Source organism: Palaemon carinicauda, chromosome 21 (genome assembly GCF_036898095.1).
Source record: "Palaemon carinicauda isolate YSFRI2023 chromosome 21, ASM3689809v2, whole genome shotgun sequence".
In the NCBI taxonomy this organism is placed as follows: Eukaryota; Metazoa; Arthropoda; class Malacostraca; order Decapoda; family Palaemonidae; genus Palaemon; species Palaemon carinicauda.
Genome location: NC_090745.1, coordinates 28886060 through 28896059, shown reverse-complemented (window position 1 = coordinate 28896059; position 10000 = coordinate 28886060). Strand labels below are relative to the sequence as shown.

The following is a 10000-nucleotide window of genomic DNA, read 5'->3' as shown; positions in this document are numbered from 1 at the left end:
GTGACAGTAGGGGACCGGAGACGGCAGGATAATTCTCAAACTCCATATTAGATGCATTTTGCTTATGGGGTTCTCTTAAAATGAAATGCTTTTAGTGGTCGCCAACCACCCTGTTCTAAGATAATCTTTTTTTGAGGTGATGTTGCTTGTCCTAAGCCTAAGGCCTTAGCCACCCTACCTGGTACCCACTACAGCGTTCTTTGCTTATCCATGTATCTTACCTGATAGCTTATCCGTGTTCCTTCCAGTGACGGTAACAGTAACGCCAAATACTAAGATCGTAGCAGCTGTGAACTTCATCGTAAATTGTCACAAATAAGTCCCTGTATACCATGGTCTTTTGTCACTACATCGTGAATGAATGTGAAAGGGGTTAAGGTATACTGGGATACTTGCGAATTGACTGTGGGCTTTGTTGTGAAAGATAAGATAAGGGCCGATAGCTACGTTTGTTACTTATTATTAATAGAGTATCGGACTTGGTTTTATGACCAAGAATTTCTGAAGAATGAAGAATGGTTCCTCTACATAAATCTTTGAATGACTAATTTGTCTGAGAGTCCCATGATGTAATTAGCCCCTCGTTGTTTATAACACTATCACAGCAGGGTGTTGCTCCTCTTATTAAATATCTTCCATCGGATTTCTACACAATGTTCATGTTATCAGCTTACATTGGTTTTCAGTTATCTTGTGTTTCCGATCACTGCATATCAGTGCCGTTAGTAGTTCTAAGAATTCCTTATCAAGTGTAATCTTTCGGTTAAAGTTGCTGTGATGTTCATTAAAAAGATTAAATCCAATAAGATGAAAAAAGATTACTTATTCAAATTGTTAAAGTATTTTTGTAACGTGTAAACTCAATGTATATTTACAAAATGTAATAACCAGTATGATGATGGGATTATACAAATACAAGATGAATGCTCGTCTTATATTGAATGACACGATCAGGAGTTTTTACCTGCTTTAACATAATTTCCACACAAATGTTTGAGCGAAGCAGAGAAAAAAAAACCTCACAAGATTACATACTCTGATTTTTTGTCATTTCCCTTAAAGATAGCTGGAACATTTCAAATCAATGAAATGTCCAGTATATATTTCATTTATGTATTTACATACATTTTATTCCATGTTTTTACTTGTACCTCTTGTCTTTACAGATATATATCCCTTCTACTATGTGGAAGGTTGCTCGTTTATTTTATGACCTTTCTTCTCATACAGTACTAAGAGTACGTACACATTTTGAACATTAATAATGGCGAATAATTGTATCTTGTTCGAGTTATTTCCCGGCTAACATTTATACTTAGTCCCCGGCCATCCACCCGCCATCATCATCCCCCTCTCATCTGGCTTGCTTTTTATCACCCGGAATGCTTCATTTCTCTTGTAGTCGATTCCTTCTGTCTCAGGCGAGTATATATATATATATATATATATATATATATATATATATATATATATATATATATATATATATATATATGTGTATATATATTTACATATAAATGTATACATATAGCTATTTATTTATTGTGTGTATATATATGTATATATATGTGTAAATATATATATTTTTATATATATTTATCTATTTATTCATTCATTTATTTATATATCATCATCTCCTCCTATGCCCATTGATGCGAAGGGCCTCAGTTAGATTTCGCCAGTCGTCTCTATCTTTAGCTTTTAATTAAATACTTCTTCATCTCATCTCCTACTTACCGCTTCATAGTTCTCAGACATATAGGTCTGTGTCTTCCAACTCTTCTAGTGCCTTGTGGAACCCAGCTGAACGTTTTGTAAACTAATCCCTCTTGGGGAGTGTGAAGAGCATGCCTAAACTATTTCCATCTACCCCTCACCATGATCTCATCCACATCTGGCACTCGAGTAATCTATCTAATAGTTTAATTTCTTATCCTGTCCTGCTATTTAACTCCCAATATCCTACTAAGGGCTTTGTTCTCAAATTTACTAAATCTATTGGCAATTGTTTCAATGTCATACCATGACTTATGTCCATAGAGTAACACCGATCTCACTAAACTGATATAGTCTGATTTTTTATGTAATTCCAGGCGATTTGATTTCTAAATTTTACCTGATATAGCCATTGTTTGATTTTCTTTTTTCAATCTTCCACTAAGCTCTAATTCTAAAGACCCTATATTGGATATCATAGTTCCAAATTTCTTGAATGATTCTACGTCATTAATCCTTTCTCCTTCCAATGAAATTTCATCTACTATTGCATATTCCGTTCTCTTGATATCTGGCTTTCTTCTGTTAACGTTCAGCCCAACCTCATGTGATATTTCATTCATTCTGGTAAGTAAGCTTTGCAAATCCTAAGGTGTTCTACTAACAAGGGCAGCATCATCAGCATACTTTAGGTCCGCTAAATTAATATTACCAATCCAGTCCAATCCTTCTCCACCATCTCTGACTGTTATATGCATAATAAAATACTTGAGGAGGGTAAACAACATAGGTGACTGAAAATTCATTTGATAAGACTCCATTAACATTAACTTTGCACTCGCCATGCTCATGAACAGACTTAATCAAATTTACATATTTAAGAGCAATTCCATAATAACGCAGAACTCTCCCTAAAATTGGCCAGTGAACACTATCAAAGGTTTTTACATAGTCCCCATATGCCATGAAAAGTGGAGTTCTATATTTTACGCATATACTTGTATGTATATATATTTAACTACATATATATATATATATATATATATATATATACATATATATATATAACTATATATATATAAAACTACATATATATACATATATATATATATATATATATATATATATATATATATACATACATACATACATACTTGTATAACTGGATGAGCAACTTGGTGGTGTAACGAGAACTTTGGGTGTGGAGGAATTGCCATTCTAAATCTCAATGAAGTCACTGGCAGCAGGGTGACGGATTGGGTTTAAGGCGATGGAAAACTGTCTCTTTGGCTTTTACCCCTGATGCCAGGCAGTTGATCTTACTAGAATTAGTATGGACTGGCAGGGGTCACTTGCCTTAGTTACATAGGCACTGCGCATTACAAGGAACTAGCTATCCTTTGATGTATCTAGCCAGTGAATCCTCTATATATGGATTTAGTCAGTCATGAAAAGAGAAGATGAAAGAATGGCCCCCAGTCAGGGTGTAGCGGGGTGCAAAGAATCTCTTGGTTTATAAATACTAAAGAAATTTTAAAACAGGTAATTGGAATGTTAGAACTGTAAATCAGATTGGGAAGTTACAGCAAGTGGAGAGAGCATTTATGAAATATAGTTTGGATAGCTTGGCCCTAAGTTAAACACGTTGTAAGTGGATTGTTAAGGAAACTTTAGACCAAGGCAATATATATATCTACTCAGGAAGATCAGACAGAGTTGGAAGAGAAGGGGTGGGAATGAAGATGACACCAAGAGCAGAAAAGGCATTAACCGAGTGGAAAGCTGTAAATAGTAGATTGTTATTAACAAAGTTCAAATCAAAGCACTGCAATATGAGTATTATAGTTTGCTATGCCCCAACAAATGATTCCTCTGAAGAAAGGAAAGATGAGATATGAAAATTGTGATTGGCAACTTCAATGCTTATGTTGGAAGAAATAATCAAGGGTTAGAGAATGTGATGGGTGGCGAGGGTCTTGCCGAAGTTGCAAATGAAAGTGGAGCACTTTTCATAAGTTTCTGTTCAGCCAAAAGTCTTGTCACTGGAGGTACTCTTTTTCAACAAAAGGACATCCACAAGTATACATGGACTTCGCCATGTAGCAATTACAAAAATCAAATAGACCACGTTGCCATTAATGAAGAGAGATGGAGGACTTTGAGAAATGTAAGAAGGTATAGAGGTGCAGGTATTGGTAGTGATCACCAGCTCCTCATTGCCACACTGAAATTAAAACTGAAAGCACCTACAGAAGGTAGATAGAATACTTAGATTTGATACAACTAAGCTTTTAGAAGAAGAAGAACACATAGAAACATTTGCAATTGAATGTAGGAATCGTTTTGCAATTTCAGAGAGTAAGAGATGAAGAGCAGACAATTAATGAAGAATGGCGTGATATTAAGAACATACATCACTCAGTTGGTAGTGAAGTCTTGGGACATAGTTACAAGGAGAATGCCGTGGATATCAGATAATACATGAGATACTATAAAAAGGAGATAGACAGAAGTTAATTGTAGAATGTTTTCGAGAAAGTAATGAAAATTACAAGGTAGAGGATGCTAAGTATTCCAGTATTGATAGTAAAGTCAAAAGGAAAGCTATTAATTACTGGAGAGAATATTTAGACAGTAAAGCAGATGAGGCTTACAAGGCTATGAATTCAGGAAATGGCTATGGTATGAGAATTGCTCATAGAATTATAAATGAAATCTCTATGGGGCAAAGAAGAAGCATATACCCATTAAAAAGAGAGATGGATCTATTATAACAGTTTTTGATGAAGAAAGACAACATTGGATGAAACACTTTAGTGCGGTCATGAATAGGAGATATGAAGGTAATAATTTGATTGATATACCTGAAGCTGATGAAGAACTTGATATGCCCATGAATGAATGCAGCGTGTTTGAAGTTGAAAACTATCCTCAAAACACTAAAGAGATGGAAAGCCCCTGGATATGATGGAATAACAGCTGAGATGATACTGGCCGAAAATGAAGTGACTCCCAGACTACTTACAAGATTATTTTGTAGAGAGTGGCATGAAGAGGCAAAACCTGATGAATTGGGAAATGGCAAAAAAAGGAGACCTGAGTGATTGCAGTCATTATAAAGGCATAACATTTACATCAGTTATGAAAATATATAGTATGCTTATTGTAAAGATACTGGATAGATAGATTGACGAAAAGCTGAGAGATGAACAAGCAGGATTTAGAAAAGGTAGAAGTTGCAATGACCAAATTTTCATTTTGAGACTTGTTCAGCAATATGTAAAATTTAGAAATCCACTTTAGATGGCCTTTGTGGACTATGAAAAAAACCTTTGATAGTGTGCACAGACCAATTTTTGGAGTCTTGCGTTATTATGGAATTACTCTTAAATTGTAAATTTGATTAAGACTGTTCATGAGCATAGCAAGTGCAAAGTTAATGTTAATGGAGACTTTTCAAATTAATTTCCAGTGGAGAGCGGAGTACTCCAAGGGAATGTGTTTTCACCTATGTTGTTTATCCTCCTCATGGATTTTGTAATGAATAGAACAGATGGAGATGGTGGAGAAGGATTGGACTGGATTGGTAATAGGAATTTAGCAGAATTGGAGTATGCTGATGATGCTGTCCTAGTTAGCAGAACACCAGAGGATTTGCAATGCTTGCTTACCAGAATGCATGGAATATTACACAAGGCTGGGCTGAAGATAAATAGAAGAAAGACAGAGATCATGAGAATGGAATAAGCAATAGTAGATGAAATTTCATTGGAAGGAGAAAGGATTAATGAGGTAGAATCATTTACGAATTTGGGAACTATGATATCCAATATAGGGTCTTTAGAATTAGAGTTTAGTGAACGATTGAAAAAAGCAAACCAGACAATGGCTATGTTAAGTAAAATTTGGAAATCAAATCGCCTGAAATTACATATAAAAATCAGTTTAGTGAGATCGGTGTTACTCTATGGACATGAGTCATGGTATGACAACGAAACAATCTCCAAAATATTTAGTGAATTTTAGAACTAATCCCTCAGAATGATTTGGGGAGTTAAATGGTAGGACAGGATTAGAAATGAAACTATAAGATAGATTACTCGAGTGCCAGATGTGGATGAGATCATGATTAGGGGTAGATGGAGATGGTTTGGGCATGCTCTTCAACCCCCCCCCCCCAAAAAAAAAGAGAGATTAGTTCACCTAACGTCGAGCTCGGCTCCACAAGGCACTAGAAGAGTTGGAAGGCCAGACCTACATGGCTAAGGATTATGAAGCGCGAAGTAGATGATGAATGGAGAAGTATATAATTAAAAGCTAAAGATAGAGACGACTGGCGAAATCTAACCGAGGGACTTTGCGTCAATACGCGTAGGAAGAGATGATATATTTATTTATATATATGTATATATGTATATATATATATATATATATATATATATATATATATATATATATATACTGTATATATATGTATATACAGTATATGTATATATTTGTATATGTATATATGTATATATATATATATATATATATATAATATATATATATATATATATATATATATATATATATATATATATATATATATATATATATATATATATATATAAATATAGACATACAATATACATAACAGTATTCTGTTCGATATTTTAAAGTTTATAATTATATTACTTTGCATTTTGTATTTATATCTCATTCACTACACGTAACAAATTTTCCTGATACCCTCATGGTAAAGTTTCAAGTACTAAATATGATAATATATTGCTTGGAGATTTGAGTACATCATGTGACTGGGAATGAAAGCTTTGAAAGCTTTAAAACGCTGTAAAGTGGTAGTATTTTCTTTCTGAATTACAATGATAAATGATAACTTAATGGTGATAGCTAATTTGATAGTTGAAACCTGGCATATCCCCGTTTATTTGTATGGTCAGATGAATGAAAGGTGATTGGCACACACCTTCATGTTATATGCAGTCTCAGTAGTTTACAATATGTTGTGAATTCATCAAGTCCTTGCGAAACATTTGCATTCAATCACTTGCTTACTTGCACTGTTAGGTGATCCTAGTCCGTTGTGGATTGTGACGTAATGATTATAGGTTCACTCAACAGGAAGTCCTTCCCTATTAGCATTCTGCCTAACGTGGATTTCAAGACGATTTTCTTACAGATCTTTTTCATCACCTTATTTTTTATTTTTGTTTTTGCCTTGCAGGAAAGCGTTTAGTTTGGGAATCTATTTCAGATGTATCGTGTATATTGAATTCTGCACACGAGAGATATTGCCATATCCTTTTTTTTTTTCTTCTTTTTTTTTTTTTTGGTGAAAGGCATACCAATCTTGCAATTTATTTGATGTGTTCCGTATGTCTTGAATTGTATTAAATATGAATGAGATCGTTGAATTTACAGTTGATGCGTATTGGTGTCGTGCCTGTCAACAGTCAGTTTACAACGAATTTCTGCATAAGCTAGGAACACTTACTTATATTAACAGAAAGTGAAACCAAGAAATTATTTCATGCTTTAGTGTTAGGGCATAAAGAAAGGTGTCAACCTGTGTTTCAGATAAGTGTGTTTATATATATATATATATATATATATATATATATTATATATATATATATATATATATATATATATATATATATATATATATATATATATATATGTGTGTGTGTGTGTGTGCGTGTGTTTCAGATAAGTGTGTGCATATATATATATATATATAATATATATATATATATATATATATATATATATATATATATATATATATATATATGTGTGTGTGTGTGTATGTTTGTGTGTATGTACACAATCATTATCTCTTACGCCTATTGACACAAAGGGCCTCAATTAGATATTGCCAGTCGTCTCTATCCTGACCTTTTTATTCAATAATTCTCCATTCATCATCTACTTCACGCTTCATAGTCCTCAGCTATGTAGGCCGGGGTCTTTCAACTCTTCTAGTGCCTTGTGGAGCCCAGTTAAATATCTGGAGGTGTTCTGCTAATAAGGACAGTGTCATCAGCATACTCTAGGTCAGCTAATTTCCTATTACCAATCTTGTCCAATCCTTCTCCACCATCCCCTACTGTTCTATGCATTAAGAGGATAAGCAACATAGGTGACAACATATTCTCTTGGAGTACTCCACTATTCGCTGGAAATTAATTTGATAGGACTCCACTAACTCCATTAACTTTGCACTTGCTATGCTCATGAATAGACGCAATCAAATTTACATATTTAGTAGGAACTCCATAATAACGAAGGACTCCACAAAACTGGTCGTTGCACACTATCAAGGGCTTTTCCATAGTCCACATATGCCATCAAAACTAGGTTTCTATATTTTACTCATTGCTGTACAACATGTCTCAAAATGATAATTTGGTTAGTACAACTTTTACCTTTTCTAAATCCTGCTTGGTCATCTCCCATCTTTTCTTCAGTCTTTCTCTCTAGCCTCTTTAGAATAAACATACTACATATTTTCATGACAACTTACGTACAGTAATTGTGATGCCTCTGTAATTATTGCAACTAGTTTGACTGCTTTTTTGCTATTTTCACCAACACTCCTAACTCACATTCATCAGGTTTTACCTCTTGATGTCTCATTCTACAAAATGATATTTTTTAAGTAGTCTGAGTTTTCCATCTCCTCCACGTTTTTTAATGATAGCTTTAACTTTAAATACACTGAGTTCATTTTTTGGGCACATCAAAGTCTTCATCAGCCTCATGAATATCAATCAAATTATTCCCTTCATATCTCCTATTCATGACCTCACTAACGTGTTCCATCCAACGTTGTCTTTCTTCTTCTTTTTTTTGTCACAACAGATCAACCTCTCTTTATGATGAGTATATGCTTGTTCTTCTTTGCCCCTGGTGAGATTTCATTGATAATTCTATGAGAGATCGTACACCTAGCCACTCCTTGAATTCTTAGCCTTATCAGCCTTATCAGCTTTCCTGTCTAAATATTCTCTCCAGTCATTTATGGCTTTTCTTTTTGACCTCACTATCAATACTGAGGTATTTAGCATGCTCTACCTTGTAGTTTTCATTACTTCCTTGAAAACTTTCAGCAATCAACTTCTGTCTCTCCTTTTTATAGTATCCCAAGTATCATTTGATATCCATGGCTTTCTTTTTGAAACTCCATATCCCAAAACTTTACCGCCAAGTGACCGATTATCTTTTTTATATCACACCACTCTTCGTTAATCATCTGTTCATTGTCTTTAAAAGTCTCTAAGACTGCAAATATATTCCTACATTCAATTGTAAATGTTTCTCTGTGTTTGTCTTCTAGAAGCTCAGTTGTATTAAACCTAGGTGTTCTATCTACATTTCTGTTGGATGCTTTGTTTTTATTTCATTGTGTAGCATTGAGGATCTGGTGATCACTATCAATATCTGCACCTCTATTGCTTGTTACATTTGTCAGTCCTCCTCCTCTTTAATAAGGGTTTTGTAATCTCTTTGGTGTTTGTAATTTTGTGCTGTGAAATTTATGCCATCTTCCTGGAGAGAAATTTACTGGTAAAAAGGTGATGTATCTTAAATGTATTTTTTATCAATATTTCTTAATAGGTCAGTTTTTGAATAATTACCATATTGAATGACAAGTGACGGTATAATTATTGACAAATTACAGTGATTAATTGGTCTTGCTTCAAAATTATTTTATTTTCAACCGATCTCTAGTCGTTGGTGGCTGAAAAAATCAGCGTTCAATGATTCACAGAATTTCTCAACCTGAAGTGAATATGGCATTACAATCATGGCCTTTTTGCTTTTTTACTGAATATTGACCTCGTTAGTTCTGTCGGTGGGGGGGGGGGGTTCTTGAACCTTTATCCTGTATTTCTTCTTCTTTCTGTTCATGAAATGTGTTATTTCGTTCCTGAGGATTAACTTTTGTTATTCTTTTCGCTGTTTATTTATTGTTTTCATTAGGGTCGGGCTTGATAGGGCATTAGGTGAATTAGGTTGTCAGTCCCACCGACCTATTAGGATCATAGTCAGGAGGGTCCAAGACAAGTGGCTCCGGCCTAACAAACCAGAGATCTGGTAACTATTTCTTGAACAAACCGAGAACAACTGACAGGCGAGGTATCATCTATGAGAAGAGAAAGAAAGGAAATAAAAACTTCCTTATATTAAAAATATCAAAATATATTTGTCATTTGAAAAATATATTGAATAATTTTATGGTAGTTACTACTTTATAATAGATCTGTATTGAATTTGT

At 34.1% G+C, this 10000-nt stretch overlaps 2 protein-coding genes across 2 annotated transcripts in view; one reads left to right on the top strand and one right to left on the bottom strand.

Moving 5' to 3' along the window:
• LOC137615241 (probable serine/threonine-protein kinase kinX) overlaps positions 1-473 on the bottom strand; it is a 40101-nt gene extending 39628 nt beyond the window's left edge. Inside the window, exon 1 of the mRNA XM_068344949.1 lies at positions 222-473. Within this exon, the coding sequence (XP_068201050.1) occupies positions 222-300 (79 nt within the window). The 5' untranslated portion in view covers positions 301-473. The remainder of the gene's footprint in view (positions 1-221) is intronic.
• LOC137615243 (excitatory amino acid transporter 3-like) overlaps positions 1-10000 on the top strand; it is a 1014688-nt gene that overhangs the window by 214264 nt on the left and 790424 nt on the right. The gene's annotated exons all lie outside the window — the stretch shown is intronic.